Source organism: Mus pahari, chromosome 2 (genome assembly GCF_900095145.1).
Source record: "Mus pahari chromosome 2, PAHARI_EIJ_v1.1, whole genome shotgun sequence".
NCBI classification, from domain to species: Eukaryota; Metazoa; Chordata; class Mammalia; order Rodentia; family Muridae; genus Mus; species Mus pahari.
The window spans coordinates 139,620,455-139,637,859 of NC_034591.1; the positions used below are offsets into that span (position 1 = coordinate 139,620,455).

At 46.3% G+C, this 17,405-nt stretch overlaps 1 protein-coding gene across 2 annotated transcripts; it reads left to right on the top strand.

Annotated features, from left to right (window-relative positions):
• The first annotated feature begins 468 nt into the window (after positions 1-468).
• Positions 469-17,399, top strand: C1rl (complement C1r subcomponent like). 2 transcript variants are annotated; one of them, XM_021191736.2, is made up of 6 exons: positions 469-564; positions 1,151-1,379; positions 13,426-13,612; positions 15,094-15,201; positions 15,303-15,377; positions 16,467-17,399. In XM_021191736.2, exons 1-6 carry the CDS (start codon positions 485-487, stop codon positions 17,237-17,239), a joined length of 1,452 nt encoding a protein of 483 aa, XP_021047395.1. In that variant the 5' UTR covers positions 469-484; the 3' UTR covers positions 17,240-17,399. The 2 variants fall into 2 exon arrangements, with proteins under 2 accessions (XP_021047395.1, XP_029391246.1); XM_029535386.1 differs by lacking the exon at positions 15,094-15,201.
• The last annotated feature ends 6 nt before the right edge of the window (positions 17,400-17,405 follow it).

Consider the following 17,405-nt stretch of genomic DNA (forward strand, 5'->3'; position numbering starts at 1 on the left):
TAAGGCAGCAGAATTGTCATGATTTGGGGCCCTGTCTGGACTGCAGAGTGAGTTCCAGGACAGCCTGGGCTACAAAGTGAGACCCTGTTTCAAAAACACAACCAAGATCTAGGTGTGGTGGCACACACCTGTAAATCTAATGCTAGGGAGGAGGCAGAGCCTCCACTAATAGCAAGCTGGAGGCCAGTCCAGGTTTTGTAAGACTGTATCTCAGACCCCATCCCCCTAAAAAAAATGCAGAGTCAAGGGTTATGTGTACTTACGTGTACATGTGCACATACTCTGCTCTCTCAAGCCCACAGCCTGTTTTAAAGGTCTTTCCTTTCAATTATGGTGAGAGCTATTCCTGAATCTGTCAGCAGGTGGCAGACCTGCACCCAGAGTCTCAACTCATTTCCAGTAACTTCTGCCTTCTCCCTAAAGGGCCTCCTCTAGCCCCACCTCCTACTCCCTGGCCTGAGCCAGGCACTCCAGCCAGTTCCAGATGTCAGGGTTTAGAGGCCTGGTTCCAGAGCTGGAGAGCAGCCTATGGAGTTCTCCCACCACAAGCTGCATGAGCAAGATGTGAGTTTGCACCATATGGGGCCCTGGAAAAGAAAGGGGCTGGGAGAAAGGAAGGGAGGAAGTCAGGACACGGGGTTACATAAGTACACACACACACACACACACACACACACACACACACACACACACACACACACACGGGGCCAAGGGGGGCAGGGGAGGGGCGGAGGGTAGGCAGATGACCCAGAGGGAACTAACTGAATTTGCCTGCATGTGGTCTGTTAAGTGCTCTGAGCCAGGAATTATTCAAATGCCCCTAACTTGAACTCCAGGAGGGGGTTAGGAAAGGCTGAGGCAGGAAGCCGCCTGGGTTAGACTCACAAGGGGAAAGGAGCCATAGCAATGTCTTCATAGGATAGAAACCCTGCAGTCTTGGAGATCAGGCTGTAGGGGAATCTAGATAGGAACCTACACAGACTCGGTTCAGGAAAGTAGAATCCAGAAGTGCCCAACACTTTGGAGCCACGGACACAACTGCTAGTTCCCGAGCCTCTGGAGCCTTTACCATCGCTGACCACAACAGAGCATGCACACAGCCTCTGGTAGCGCTGTAGAACCTCACCTTGTCTTCCCTGCTCACTCACAGGTGCTGGTGGCTCCTTTGGGGAATCCTCCATACTTGCCCCACCCAGGCCTCTATGCTTTTGGCCCAGCCGTCACCACAGCAGCTGACATCCCCCGGATACCCAGAGCCATATCTCAAAGGCCAGGAGAGCCACACTGACATCGAGGCCCCGGAGGGCTTTGCCGTGAGGCTGACCTTCCAGGACTTTGATCTGGAGCCATCCCCAGACTGTGAAGGCGACTCTGTCACAGTGAGCTGGACAAGGGGGTGGAGAGCTGCAGGGGCTCTGGGGAGGGAGCCTCCCATGGGCAGTGGGCAGTAGCTCTGCTCTGAACCACCCATCTAGAGAGGAGATAAGGTGTCCAAGTCAGAGGATCTAGGGCCTAGCTACAGCCTGATCATTCAGTACACAGCCCGTCCCCGTCCCCGGCAACCCACCGAGGGTTCCACCAAGGTGTCTGCAGGGACCCACCAAGCTCTGAGGGAAGGCCGCTGGGGGGCAGAGCCTGAGTTTTGAGAGCTTACAAAGAGACACATAAGTATTGCTGCTCTACAATCTTGTCAAAGGCTGGGGGTCTCACCCTCCCTAGCTAGACCATGTTGAGTGTTTTCTCTACTGAGTTAGGACACTGGATGTAGTTAACGACAAACGATCACCCTCAGAAGAATCGAGTGAAGACCGACCCGAGTTCACCTGGGATGAGAGGCCACAAAAACCACTGCAAGGGCATTATTCAAAATAAGAGTTCTTTTCAATCATAGTTTGTTATCTTTTGAGTTAAATTTTATTTATATCAAAGTAAGACATGCATATAATTTTTAAAAATCAGAACCTTAGCCAGATGTGGTCAGTGAGACATGTTAACCCAAAACTTAAAAGGTTAGGTCAGGAAGAGCAGAAGTTCAAGGCCAGCCTGAACTATATAAAACAAGTTCACAGCCAGCTTGAGCTATACTGTCTCAACAAAAAGTAACTTACCCAGGCTACCTTTGAACTCAGAATCCTCCTGCCTCAACCTTCTGAGTGCTTAGGTTATAAATCTTATTTAAAGACTTTAAAAAAAATTCTAAAGGGCTAGGAATACAGTTCATTAGTGAAGTACGTGGCAAGACCCTAGATCCAATTCCTTTTATGGAGGAAGGTGAAGAAGGAAGAGGAATTAAAAAACAAAAAACAAAAAACAAAAAAACAAAAAAAATAAAAAATAAAAATAAAAAACAGCCAGGCAGTGATGGCACACACCTTTAATCCCAGCACTTTGGAGGCAGAGGCAGGCGGATTTCTGAGTTCAAGGCAGGAACTACAGAGTGAGTTCTAGGACAGCCAGGGCTACAAAAACAAACAAACAAACAAACCATCCCAGAGTCCTCCAAAGATTGTAATGAAAAACAGTAGCTCAACCTACTCCAAGGGCGTAGCTATCTCCAATGGCATTTACCTCCATATGTACAAATGATATGCTTATTCTACTATGCAGTTTTGAATATTTGTCTCATTTTTCTCTAAACTTCCAGCATAGAGGGTAGGTGCTGGCTCCAGCTGTAAGACCTTCACTACCCACAGTTCCCCTCACTCATTCTCCCATTATCAATTCTTTTACAAACCAATATTTATTATTGACAGGACTTGGAAGCATTCATGACTGAGCACATGATATATGTTAATTACATTTACTTTCTTCAGCTTGTTGTCTTGCCAGGAGTCATTCTCCAGTAATGACTCCTTAGAAAGGATATGTTAAATTCTAGGCAGCTTAGGGGGCTTAGTTCATCCCTCCTTGCCAGTGGACAGTTTATCTGGGTATAATAATCCAGCTTTGAAGTCATTTGCTTCCAGAATGTTGACAACATTGTCTTCTATCTCTAGTGTTGTTTAAACATCTAAGGCTACTAGCATTTTCATTCTTCTGTTTTCCTACCTAGGGCTTTGTAACTATTTTCCTTAGTCCAGTGTTCTGAACTTTCGCTTGATGTGCCATGATACAGATGGCTTTTTACTCATTGTGTGTGGTGGTCTTTAAATTAAGATACTTTTAACCTAGTCCTTTAATTCTGGGGATGTTCGTGTGTGTGTGTGTGTGTGTGTGTGTGTGTGTGTGTGTGTGTGTGTGTGTGTGTGTGTGTGTGTGTGTGTGTGTGTGTGTGTGTGTGTGTGTGTGTGTGTTTACATGTGCTGGCAAGTGTCAGTGGAAGCCAGAAGAGGACATGGGATTCCCTGGAGCTGTAGTTACAGGTGGTTTGAGCCACTAATCTCTCCTGTGCTTTAGCAGTCATACGCAGTGGACTGGTGCTCTAGTTCTCTGTTCTGTTCTGGTTATCAACTCCTTGACCCTTTGCTCCACTTTCTAGAATATTTCTTTGCCTTTGTGTGTGTGTGTGTGTGTGTGTGTGTGTGTGTGTGTGTGTGTGTGTGTGATGCCAGGAATTGACCCAGAGACTCACACAAGCTGACACACATTCTTCACTGAACTACACTTCTACCCTCAATTTCTTCATATTTATATTCAAAATTTTCGCTTGATGATTTCTTCATAAGAACTCATTCTTTCTAAATATGTGGTTCTTACCATACATGTGCAGCATCTACTTGTTCCCCTCTCGTGGGGGTTAGTCTTGAATGTTTCTTCTGCTTTCTGCACTATTACTGTTTTATCCAAGGCTATTTCACGTTCGCCTGTCTCCACCTCTGATTTTTATCTGAGATACTTTCTTGCCTGAACATTCGTATTTAAGATTAAAACACAAAGCTTCTCATTTAAAGTTCTACATGAATAGCTACAATCTGACAAGTGATGGGTATGAAAACGGTATCTCAGTTCCTTTTCTGCTGCTATAACAAAATGCCATAGGTCGGATAATTTACAAACAATTTATTTTGCTCATTGTCTGGAGACTGGGCTATCTCAGAGGATAGTGCTGGTGAGGAGAGAACAGGCTTTGTGGTTGTAACATGTTGGCAAGCAAGCACACAAGAGCAAGGGAAAAAATGGCCTAAGTCATCCTTTCTTTTAGGAACTCACTTCTGCAGTAATTAACCCACTCCCGAAACAAATGCACAAGTAAATCGATTACCTCTCCAGAGACCCACCTCTAAGCACTATCACATAACTTTTTCTCTTTTCTTTCTATCTTTTTTGTTTTGTTCATTTGTTTGTTTGTTTGGGGTTTTTGTTTTGTTTTTCTTTTTTGTTTGTTGAATTTTTTTTTCACAACAGGGTTCCTTTGTATGGCCCTGGCTGTCCTGGAACTCACTTTGTAGATCAGGCTAGCCTTGAACTCAGAAATCCGCCTGCCTCTGCCTCCCAAGTGCTGGGATTAAAGGCGTGAGCCACCACTATCCCACACTGCAACTGAACTTCATGGAGCTTTTAAATAGCCAGATCATAGCAGGCAGCATTAACAGGGTGACCTAGAGGTGTCTTGGGGGCCTCACATATGTGAGCATATAGACATCTTTTTTGGGGACAGTAAGTTTTCCCAAAAAGGTTCCCTCCAGTTTCTCCCTCAGGGCTCCCGGCATTCTGGAAACAAGCTGGGTCCAGGGATCAAGAAGCAGGATGCTTCTCAGTGTTCCATTGGAAGATGCTCACTTCTCAGTGTTCCGTTGGAAGATGCTCATTTCTCAGTGCTTGGTTAGAAGATGCTAGGTTCTCAGTGCTCAGTTGGTAGAGGCTCACTTCTCAGTGTTCGGTTGGTAGATGCTCAGTTCTCAGTGCTCGGTTGGAAGATGCTCAGTTCTCAGTGCTTGGTTGGAAGATGCTCAGTTCTCAGTGTTCGTTTGGTAGATGTTCACTCAATTCCTCTGGTTTGGATGCTGGACTTTACCACCTCTGTCACATGTACCTAGGGACCTCAATCCAGGGTTTCTGTTTTAAGTTCACATCTTCTACCAAAGTGTGTCAGCAAGAGCTGCCTGCTCGTAGAGGGTGGAGATGCAGGATAAAGCATCTTGAGGTCTTTCCACCCAGACTTCCTGTCTGCTGGCCTCTGGTCAGCCTTTTCCCCTGAAAGGGTCTTGGTTCTGCCAAACCCTGAAACTTTGCACTGGTCAGTGGTGAGAACCCAACAGGCTGTGTGCGGGCTTCCACCTTTTCAAATTCAGTTCTCCTCCTTGCCACCTGTGCCCTGGCTTCCACTTGTACTAAGTTGTCATCTCCTCTCACTCTTTCTGCCCTTGGCTGCTCATCTTAGTGAGGTTTGAAATAGGAAAAGAGATAAGAGCATGGATGCAAGCTCAGGTTCTGATGTTAAATCTTTGGGGCAGGGCAGTACTAGGGCTCTAAACCAGGGCCTCTCCCATGCTGGGCAAGCACTCTACCACTGAGCAAAATCCTCATCCCCTAAAAGCATGTACTTATGGTTTCCAGTTTAACTGGCCGTGGCTATATTCAGTTTGACCTGTGTCAATTGAGCATCTGCTATGAGCCCAGTTCCTCTTTAGTCATGGATAATTTTAATCCTAGATTAATTCTCCTGCCACTGTGTTTTGTTTTTTTTTTGATTTGATTTGATTTTTAAGACAGGATTCTTAAAAACAAAAAACAAAACAAAACAAAAAAGACAGGATTCTTCTGTTTAGCCCTGGCTGTCCGGGAACTGGCATTGTAGACCAGGCTGGCCTCAAATTCACAGAGATCCACCTGCCTCTGCCTCCCCAGTGCTGAGACTAAAGGTGTGCATCACCATGACCCACAACTCTTCCCTTTTCAATGAAGAATTCAAGTTCAAAAGGATATGATTTCTCCTTCCTTTCTCCTTCCAGAGAAAGACACACATGAAAGAAAGAAAGAAAGAAAGAAAGAAAGAAAGAAAGAAAGAAAGAAAGAAAGAAAGAAAGAAAGAAAGAAAAGGAAGGAAAAGGAAGGAAAAGAAAGAAAGAAAGAAAGAAAGAAAGAAAGAAAGAAAGAAAGAAAGAAAGAAAAGGAAGGAAGGAAGGAAGGAAGGAAGAAAGAAAGAAAGNGGAAGGAAGGAAGGAAGGAAGAAAGAAAGAAAGAAAGAAAGAAAGAAAGAAAGAAAGAAAGAAAGAAAGAAAGAAAGAAAGAAAGAAAGAAAGAAGGAAAGAAAGAAAGAAAGGTCAGTCCCACAGGGACTTGATTAAGAGCAAAATTTAACTTTAATAAGAGTCTGGCTCTCAGTTATATGTTGACTCTACATTACTAGTTAGAAGCCTGAGTAATCTCATTTATCAGACAGTTCATGAAGATCATGAGAAAACATAAAAAGGAAACTAGGTTCCTGATGGTGCGTGCATTCCTATAATCCCAGAATTCAGGAAGTAGAAACAAGAAGATCAGGAATTCAAGGCCAGTCTCTGCTATACACCAAAACTAGCCTGAGCTACATAGACACTGACTCAAAACTAATAAAGAAAAATAAAAATGGCTGGGAGACAGCTCAGAGGGTAAAGTGCTCGCTGCACAAACAAAATGACCTGAGTTCAAATCCCACAACCCATGCAAATCCCACACCCTTGCAACCGCAGCACTCGAAGGGCGTGGCAGGGAAATGGGTAGATCTCAGAAGCTCACTGGCCAGCCAACCTCGCTGAAAGGGCAAGTTCCAGGTTCAGTGAAAGACTTTGCTTCAAAAAATAAGGTGAAGAGAAATAAAGGCTATCCCGTGCTGAGCTCTGTCCTCAGTGGGCACACCTCCCATACACACCTACACAGCACACACACATGCAGACAGAGAGAACATAACATAAAAAATAGGAAGAAAGGAGGAAGGGAAGGGGAAGTGGATAGGAAGGGAAGGAAAGATAAGGGAAGGAGGGAAGGGGAGAAAGAGTTTATACTCAAATCAATCGAGATGTTTCCTACATCAAGTGCTTGCTGCCTTTTAAATGTGAAGAATTCCATTTGTTAATGTTGAAAGATCAGTATTGAGCATGTCTGAGGTTTTCCTGCCAACTTCTCAGTGAATGTGACTGTAGAGAGTCAGACTAGATGATGCCGTTGTCATAAAGAAACTTGAGTTGTGTAGAGAATGGGAGGATGGAGAACTGGCAAGACTCCAGAATAAGCCCAGTGTGGTAGCCCAGGCTACATACTGAATTCCGGGCTAACCTGGAATACATCGTGAAACTCTGCCTAAAATAAAACAACCAAGATATAAACCAGATGTGGTGGTATACATCTGTAATCACAGCCCTCAGAAGACAGAGGCAAGAGGATCACAAATCTGAGGCCAGTCTTACAGTGTCAGAGAAGAAAAAGAGGAGGAGGCCAGAAGGGGGTGGCCGAAACAGAAGCATCATCTAAGAAATGTGGGGTAACACAAAAGTTTGAGGCTACCCCAGGCTGGGTAGGGAGGTCCTATCTCCAAAAACCAAGGGCTGGAGTCTAACACTTGCCTGCAATCCACAAGGCCCTGGATTCTGTCATAAGCCCTATCTGCACAGGAAAAATTTTTACTAAGTTAAGTACGAATATCCAGTCTCCAGTACAACCACGTCGTGTGTATTTTGTCCTTGGATTCCCACACACTGAGGACTTCCTGTGGAGTGGATAGAGCAAGGGGAAGGACACCCCATGAGGAAACTAGAAAGGGCATGAGGCCCAGGCTGTCTTCACAGCGGGTCTTATTGCTTCACACATGTTTGGCTGTAGAAAGTTACTCAGGGAAGTAGAAGGTGACAGCTTGGGACTTATTATGCGTGAACTCTGATTCAAACCTGAGGCACTAAAGGCACCGTGCTGAGCGCGGTTGTGGGGTCTCCAGCGACACAGGTTTAAGCTAATAGAAACTTTCTTAGCCAGTTGGCTATTACACTGGGTGTCCAGGATCCCAATGTAGCCCTGAGTCTTTCTCAGGATGAGCACAATATATCTCAGGTTGACATATTTCAATTAACAAGAACAGTTAGCGAGAAGCGCAACTACAGAAGCCAAAAAGCAAAACTTTCCCAGAACTATGGACTTTGATGGATTAGGTCTCTGTTTTTGTTTGGGGGAGGGGTGCTCTCTACATGCTGAGTTTTACAGCTTGAATGGTACTTTGATCGTGAGTCGGTTATGCTAAGGTCTGGGGACCTGGTTTTGGTGAATGAGTCAAATCATGGACTCACCCTGCTGTAAAGAGGTATAGTTGCTCCTAAGGACCACTATATTAATTTTACCAAACTGAGACAAAATTGCCTGTGCTGCTGAAGATGCTGTGGCCCTCCTGTTAATCCAATCAGAATAAGAATTAAAGGCCCAGCCAGTGCTGGTAGCAATGTAGCTAGCCAGAAGGACCAAGAGAACTGAGACTGGTACCAATTATTATTATTATTTTTTGTATCTTCGTCTCTTTTTCTTTTCAAAGTTTTCCCCTTCAACATGTGCAATGTTTTTGTTTTGTTTTGTTTTGTTTTGTTTTGTTTTGTTTTATCTCCCATGATAAAGGCTGATGTGTGCATGCCAGCTCTAACCAGGAGTGCAATGAAGACAGACACTGCTCGATCTCGCTCTTGCTCTCTCTCTCACTCTCTCTCTCTCTCTCTCCCCTCCTCCCGCCCCACCCCCAAATACGGGGGTCCATATCAAAATGTATTTTTTTTTCTCTTCCCCATTATATGGATAAACTGGAGACAGAATGTGTGCTAAGATGCATAAAAGGATTTGGAATGCATTAGAAGTGGCACACTTAGTCAAACCATTAGCACACACCAACAAAGTAATCTCGGGGTCATAGTTAAATTGCTGCTCTACAGATGAGTTAACACGCAAGGCAGAAAACAGCAGGCATCAGAATAAGAGCACGCACCCAGGTAAAGGGTTTGGGGCATTAGACAAGTTCCAGAATCTGGCGGGTGCTCTGACATCGATTTGGGCTGCCTCCCAGTCACAGTGAGTTTTGTCAGTCAATGGACTGACACGAGTCTGGTTAGTCCCTATTCTTATTGGCGTACAGGAGCTGGGGGCCTAAGCATAACCCGCAATCCTGGCCGATTTCCATCTGGGAATGATTAAGTAGTGTGGACCTTATCAAGAGTGGCAAATAGAGATGGAGACCCCTCGGCCTCCAGGACGGGGAGGGGGCGTGAGGGGAGCACCTCTGGGCCTGGGTGTCTTAAATGCTTTGGAGAGGAAAGCTGGTTAGGACCTTGGCATGTGTAGGACCCAAAGGCCTGGGAACCTTGAGGGGAAGTTTAAATTGTCCAGCATCCGTTCCTGTGGCATTAAAGTCTGATTCCCCAGGTTTTCCCTGTTTCCCAAAGAACCAGAATCTTAAGGAATTTTCCAGGAAGCCTCTGTTTCACAACCCCAGTTTTTGCAGTGGAAACTCCCTTGCTCTTGGCAACTAGGGGGGCCCACCCACAGGGCGTGCATAGGATCGCAAACTCTGGATCAAAAGGTAAACTCCCATGTCTTTTTTTTTTTTTTTTTTTAAATACAGCCAAACCTTTAAAGCAGGCATCCATGAGCAAATGTGAGGCTAAAGGTGAGATGCTGGTCTGTAGTCAAATTCTGATGCCTCTCCAGTATCTGTCTTCCTCAATTCCCAAGTCCAGGTCTGAGGGCACTGGGAACTGGACCATGACCCCATACTCATACCAAACATAAGACTCAGGAGGAGGTAAAATGGGCAGGGGGTGGAAGGGGCCTAGACCTGATGAAAACTTAATTTTAATGGCTCCATAATTCGATCTTCCCTCTGGTGTCCTCCATCAACCTGTGGGTTCCAGCTGTCCATTTTTTTTTTGCATCCTCTATGTCCTCTTGGTTGTACCATGGAGTCACAGGCAATACTGGGTTGAGGTGTGTGCCATCAGAATATCAAGAGGCGGGCTGGCGAGATGGCTCAGCGGGTAAGAGCACTGACTGCTCTTCCGAAGGTCCTGAGTTCAAATCCCAGCAACCACATGGTGGCTCACAACCACCCATAATGNACATGGTGGCTCACAACCACCCATAATGAGATCTGATGCCCTCTTCTGGTGTGTCTGAAGACAGCTACAGTGTACTTACATATAACAATAAATAAATCTTAAAAAAAAAAAAAAAAAGAATATCAAGAGGCCCCACTTGTTCAGAGCCACTTGCCTATCAGGCAACCAGATCAGCAACCCAGTTTCTCTCGCCTCAGGGAAGTTATCTTTCCAATGTCCTGGGCAGTGGAGGATACCAACTCACAGGGGAAGTCAAAGAACCCCTGGGAGGGTCAGGATTTCCTCATTGTCTTTAATGTCCTTTTCCCAGTGGTGAGAAGCCTTCTTTCTCTATAGGTCACACCGTGGACATGCACGGTAGTAAAGGCACAACAAGTGTCCATGTGCACAGTGGTGAGCTTCCCTTTTCCCCATCTGAGAGCCTGGGTCAGATGGATCAGTTCTGCTCTCTGGCCTGAGGTGCCTGGTCTGGGCCCAAATCATTTCAGTCAAAGTAATTACTACAGCTCCCAGGTACCTGGTTTCATTTTCCATCTTGTGGCAGTCATAGATACAAGTCGACATCAGGCAAGAACGTAACAGGATGACTAGCAGTGGGTTTCTCAAACTGGACTCAAAAGTGGCCCAGGAATAGGCCCGGTACTGGGTCACACAGGCATTAGACAGCCAGCGTTCTGGTGTTCCTTGGAGGAGCGTCTCAAGTGCATGGGGTACTGTGAGTATAAGATCCTGACCCAGAGTTAACTTAGATGGTTGGTTGGTTGGTTGGTTGGTTGGTTGGCATTAACCTAGCAGTAGCCATCACAGCTCTTACACAGGTGGGCCATCCCGTGGCTACAGGGTTCATTTGTTTGGACAGATATGAAACAAAACATTTCCATGGTCTCAGAGTTTGGCTTCAAACTACTTTTTTAAAGATTTATTTATTATTATATGTAAATACACTGTAGCTGTCTTTAGACACCCCAGAAGAAGGCATTAGATTTCATTACGGATGGTTGTGAGCCATCATGTGGTTGCTGGAATTTGAACTCAGGACTTTGAGAAGAGCAGTCAGTGTTCTTAACCACTGAGTCATCTCTCCAGCCCCCTAAAACTATTTTGTAATATCTTTGTACATAGATAAACAGATGAAAAGGTTTAAAGGTATCTGGGAGCACTAGGACTGGAATGGAACTCAGCGATTTTTAAAGCCTCAGACGTCTTTTGTTCAGTGTCAGTTCAGATTAAGGACTCCATGCCCCCTCCCCTGCTGGTGCATGGAGGCCTTGCTCTCTCTGCAAACTCCGGTATCCAGAGTAGCAATACCCAACTGCACCTAGGATCTCTTGAAGCTGACTTTTAGTTTGTGGAGTTGGGAGGTGAAGGATGGCAGCAGTCTACCCTGAGACAGGCTTCTTTTGCCTTCCCTCAGCTGGTAGCCAAGAAAGGTAGGTAACCTCTGGTGTCTGAAGCTGGGTGTTCTTAGCTGACACTGTGTAGCCCAAGGTCTGTTACTCCCGCTTCATCCTTTATTTAGTTTTAGAGACTTGAAGGAGGTCATTTACATGTTCTAAGAGTACAGTCCCAGGATCCCTCTGAAGGAAGGACAGAAGGACAGCATTTAGTGTCTCATCAAACAGGGTTGGAGAACTGTTTGTTTGTTTGTTTGTTTTTGTTTTGTTTTGTTTTTCGAGACAGGGTTTCTCTGTATAGCCCTGGCTGTCCTGGAACTCACTTTGTAGACCAGGCTGGCCTCGAACTCAGAAATCTGCCTGCCTCTGCCTCCTGAGTGCTGGGATTAAAGGCGTGCGCCACCACGCCCAGTTTAGGGTAGAAGAATTTTTAAGTCCTTGGGGCAACCTGGTCCAGATAAGTTGCCCACTCTGGGTTGGCTCAGTTGCAGGGCACCAGACACCTGTTTCTCCAAGCCAGGCAATATGGACAGCAATTTTCCTCGATATTGGCCCCCAACCCTATCCCACCCAGGTCACTGGGTATTGTTTAATCTGGCAGTTGGGGCCAGGGCATAACTGAACTAGTTAGTTGAACAATTATAAGAAGTTGGTGTTGAAAAAAAAAAAGAAGTTGGTGTTGGGCCAGTTCTGGGGGGGGGGTGATTTCTGCTTATACACCCAGGTATCTTTATTGTAAACCTAGGCAATAGTTCAACTGTATCTTTTGCTTGGGGAAAAATTTGAAGCTAGGAGACATTCTTCTGACAGAGGGTAAGAGACCAAACTTTTGCTGTATATCTGTAAGTCTAACCACACCTCACCATCAGAGGTGATGGTGGTTTTCAGTTTATTCAGAAGGTTTAGTCTCTCAACCAGTTTTTTTTTTTGTTTTTTGTTTTTTTTTTTTGCTGTTAAACACTGTTTTAGTTAATGTTTCCATGGCTATGAAAAGACACCATGACCAAGGCAACTCTTACAAAGAAAAACATTTCATTGGAGCTGGCTTACAGGTTCAGAGGTTTAGTCTGTTTTCATCACAGTGGGAACCACAGCAATGTCCAGGCAGGCATGGCGCTGGAGGAGCTGAGAGTTCTACATCTTGTTCCAAAGGGAAACAGGACAAAACTGTCTTGCAGGCAGCTGGGAGGAGGCTCTCAAAGTCCACCCCCCCCCCCCACAGTGACACAGTTCCTTCAACAAGGCTACACCTGCTCCAACAAGTCCATACCTCCTAATAGTGCCACTCCCTGGGCCAAGCATATTCAAACCACCACACCCACCAAAAAAAGACTAATTCGGGCATGGGTTTAAGCCAATAGAAAATCCTACTTAGCCAACCCAGTGACTCTCCTGGGTATTCAGAACCCCAGTGTAGCCTTAAGCCTTCCTCAGGGTGAGCTTTTAAGCACACACACACACACACACACACAAAGACATATCCTGGGTTGACATACTTCAGTTACCAAGAACAGTTAGCCAGAAGCAGAACTATAGAAGGCAAAAAGCAAGGCTTTTTGACATTTAGAGACATTGCCAGAACCGTGGACTTAGATGGACGGGGCCTTTACTTTTATTTGGCAGAAGGTGCTGACTACATGCTGAATTTTATGGCTTGAACAGTACTTCCATCATGGTTTCAGTTCCGCTAAGGTCTGGGGCCTACCAAGGTCTAGGGGTCTACTACAAGCATCAGGGACTCAGTTTTGGGCAAAGCAGATAGTCTTTTCTTAGGATTTACAATCTGGAAAGCAGAGTAAGGTTTACAAGGTAATTATAGCAGGCATAAGAGAGTCAGATACATGGTTACTCTGGAAGAAACTTGAGGGTCAATAATGAGACAAAAACTAATTCAGAAGACCCCAACATGAGCAACTTCTGAGCTCCACGGAAGTGTATCACTTCCCTGCAGAGCTGGAGCAAGGGGAGACACAACCTCGCACCCTGTGGTGACTTGCCCCACACTTCCTGTCCTCTCTTTCCTCTTTCAGATTTCAACCGGAGGAATAGATGCAACCAGACTGTGTGGGCAGCAAGGTTCCCCTCTGGGGAACCCTCCTGGTCACAGGGAGTTTGTATCCTCTGGTAGGAGCCTGCGGCTGACCTTCCGGGCACACTCATCCTCCGAGAAGATCACACACCTCCACAAAGGCTTCCTGGCTCTCTACCAAGCCGTAGGTGAGGGTCCCTCCTGAAGTGGGGAACCTTTGAGCCTGACCCCTTGAAGGGCCAAGAGGAAGCATGAGTGATGGGTGGGGATTGGGGATGCCTGAACTGAATCTATCCTTGTCCCAGCCGTGACCTTGATAGTGAGCAGCCCAGTTAGGAGGCAGCCATTGCTTAGCTCCAGCCGTTAATTCCAGGTAAGGTTACAGGCCCTGTAAAGCTGACAAGCAGATGAGGAGAAATCAGAAAGCCAGGTTAGTGAGTGGAATTCTAGACGTTCAAACAATGACTCGCTGTTTGAGAAAATAGCATTTGCACATAATAAATACCTTATAAATTAAGGCGTGGAAAATAAGACTTCCTCTGATGTCTGGCCTTCATCACTGACCACCCTTCCCAGAAACAGCCCTGCTTTCTGTCTACCAGATAGTCTACCAAAGATATTCCATACCCTTGGAGCTCCATGGCATCTGTGTGTTGCACTGTGTACAGAATGTTCTGATATTGAAATTTTTTAAGTTCAAGATGTCTTTTTGTTTTAATTATTTCTTTTATGTCTATGAGTACACTGTCGCTATCTTCAGACACACCAGAAGAGGGTACCAGATCCCATTACAGATACTTGTGAGCCACCGTGTGGTTGCTGGGAATTGAACTCAGGACCTTTGGAAGAGCAGTCAGTGCTCCTAACCACTGAGCCATCTCTCCAGCTCAAGATGTTTTTTTTTTAGACTTACTTATTTTTATTATGTGTATGAGTATTTTGCTTACCTGTATGTCTGTGCACTCTGTGTGTGGGTGTGTGTGTGTCTGTGTGTGTGTGTGTGTGTGTGTGTGTGTGTGTGTGTGTGCCTGCCTTGTACCTCCAGAGGCATCAGATTACCTAAGCTAGAGTGCTAAACTGCCATTCAGGTGCTGGGAACTGAACCTGGATCCTCTTTACTGCTAAGCCATCTCTCCAGCCCCAAATTCAGTATGTCTTTAAGGCAATCTCTCATACATGTGGAGAGCACTGACTCCTTATGTCTTTAATAACACATAATATTCTCTTGATGGCTGTAATGGACATTTAGAGAGTTGGCTGGGGGCCCTTTCATGCCACCAGCTGTGGCTGTGTATCTCCTTACATGCACATCTCTGAGCCCTGGTGTGAGAATTTCTTTAGGGTAAACTCTTAGAAATTTAAATGCTAGGTTATAACACATTTCCATTTTTAAATTCTGAAATTGCTTAACTTCTCTCCAACGAAGTTTTGCTAATTAATACTCTCACCAGCTATGTCTGGAAAGGCCAGCTTCTCCATGGCTCCCTTCTCACAGTTGCTTTTAAGCTCTTGGAGTCTTAAAAAACATAATTGGTGAAAAACAGTTCGGATTTTGCTAAGACTTGTGCATTTGCCATATAGGCATGGCCAGAGTTAGCCCCCCTCACATCCCCAAAGTTACCACCAGTTTGCAAAACTAGCAGCCCTAAGAACTGCTGTTTCCCTACAGCTGTGAACCAACCCAATGGGGATGCCCAGGCCGATCCCACACCCGGAGCTGACCCTCCCAAGTTTCAGAACCACTGCCAAGATCCCTATTATAAAGCAGAACAGACAGGTGAGCCCCCCCCCCACCTGCTGAGTCCTTCTGAGCAGCCATCCTATCTATCGGGGTCTGGACACCCCTAATCCTTTGCTGCCCCTCCTTCTGCTCTGCAGGGACACTTAGCTGCCCATCCTTGTGGAAGTTGAAGGACAGACAGGATGGAGAAGAGGTTCCTGAATGTGTGCCAGGTGAGTAGCTACCTGCCTGGTGCTGTTGCAGTAGCCAGATGCCAGCAGGCCTCCGCTGTCACTGGGAGGGCTGGGACACGGGGTAAAAGGAAAACCCTGGAACAGGAAAATGGGGTAAAGGCAGAAGGCTTGTAAGAAACCGATGTCAGAGGGCCCAGAAAATAGGAGCTCACCCTTCATTCTCCAAAAGTCTCAGAGAGATCACTGGGGGAAGCTCTGTGGTAGACCACCTGCCTGAGATATGTAAGTTCTTGAGTTCAATCCCCAGCAACACCACACACACACACACACACACACACACACACACACACACACACACACACCACCTCTCTCTCCCAACTCCCCCCATGACATTTCCACCACTAATGTACTTGCTACCTCTGTGAATTTGTTTGTTCTAGACACTTCGTACAGATGGTCTCATACAGTATAGGATTTCTTATGCCTGACTCCTCCCCATAGAAAATGCTTTCAGGGTTATCCACGTTATAACAGCACTTCCTTTTGTGTGTTTTGTTTTGTTTTAAGACATTCTCATACACCCCAGGATGGTCTCAAGCTTCCTGTGTAGCCAGGGGTGATCTTGAGCTCCTGATTTTTCAGCCTGTTTCCCAAATTCTGGGATTACATCCATACACCAACATGCCTGTCAAAATCCATATTTTCAAATAAAAGCACTGCCCATCCCCAACAAAATGTGACCCATGGAACACTGAAAGGCAGCCTGGGGTGGAGGGTACGATGTCATGGGAGATGTTACAAATGAGGGAGTGACATGGAAAACAGAGATAAAAGGCACTCAAAACATACCTCGGATCAGAGATAGCCCCATCAGTGTTAAGAAATGGCTCAAAAAAGTCTGAAGCAGCTGGTAGGGAGGCCCCAGTGTCCTGTCCTTGCAGGATTTATGCCCTCACAGTGTCAGGATTGATTTTCTGCTCACATCAGTACTTGTGATATACCTGTTTGAAAAGCCCTGGCCCTCTGCAGAGTCAGGCCTGGGAGCCTCCTCACATGGACCACAGCACCTTTTGGGTCTCTAATCTCCCACGGTTGTTGGTCGCTTTTCTCACCCCTCCTCTCTTGCAGTCTGTGGAAGACCAGTCGTCCCCCTTGCTGAGAATCCAAACACTTTTGGTTCTTCCCGAGCTAAACTGGGCAACTTCCCCTGGCAAGCCTTCACCAGCATCTATGGTCGTGGGGGCGGAGCCCTGCTGGGTGACAGATGGATCCTGACGGCTGCCCATACCATCTACCCCAAGGATAGCATCTATCTCAGAAAGAACCAGAGTGTGGAAGTGTTTCTGGGTCACACAGACATAGATGAGCTGCTGAAACTTGGGAACCATCCTGTCCGTAGGGTCGTGGTTCATCCAGACTACCGCCAACATGAGTCCCACAACTTCAATGGAGATATTGCTCTTCTGGAACTTGAGCAGAGAGTCCCTCTGGGGCCCAATCTCCTCCCAGTCTGTCTGCCGGACAACGAGACCCTCTACCACAGCGGCCTCTGGGGTTACGTCAGTGGGTTTGGTGTGGAGATGGGCTGGTTAACAACAAAGTTGAAATACTCAAAGCTGCCTGTAGCTCCCCGGGAGGCCTGTGAAGCCTGGCTCCGCCAGAGGCAGCGAACTGAGGTGTTTTCTGACAATATGTTCTGTGTTGGGGAAGAGATGCAGATGAGCAGTGTCTGCCAGGGAGACAGTGGCAGCGTCTATGTGGTGTGGGACGATCTTGCTCTTCACTGGGTGGCCACGGGCATTGTATCCTGGGGCATCGGGTGTGGCAAGGGGTATGGCTTCTACACCAAAGTGTTCAGCTACATGGATTGGATTAAGAGGGTGATTGAAGGTAAAGACTGACGCCAGGGGACCCAAGGAGTGGCCAGCCAGCACTGTGGAGGTCCCAGCTAAGAACGGGCAGGAGTTAAGGATCCACTTGAATCCGGGAGACCCCATTTAAGTAACTGGTTCAGCAGGACAGTGGTGGCGCACGCCTTTAATCCCAGCACTTGGGAGGCAGAGGCAG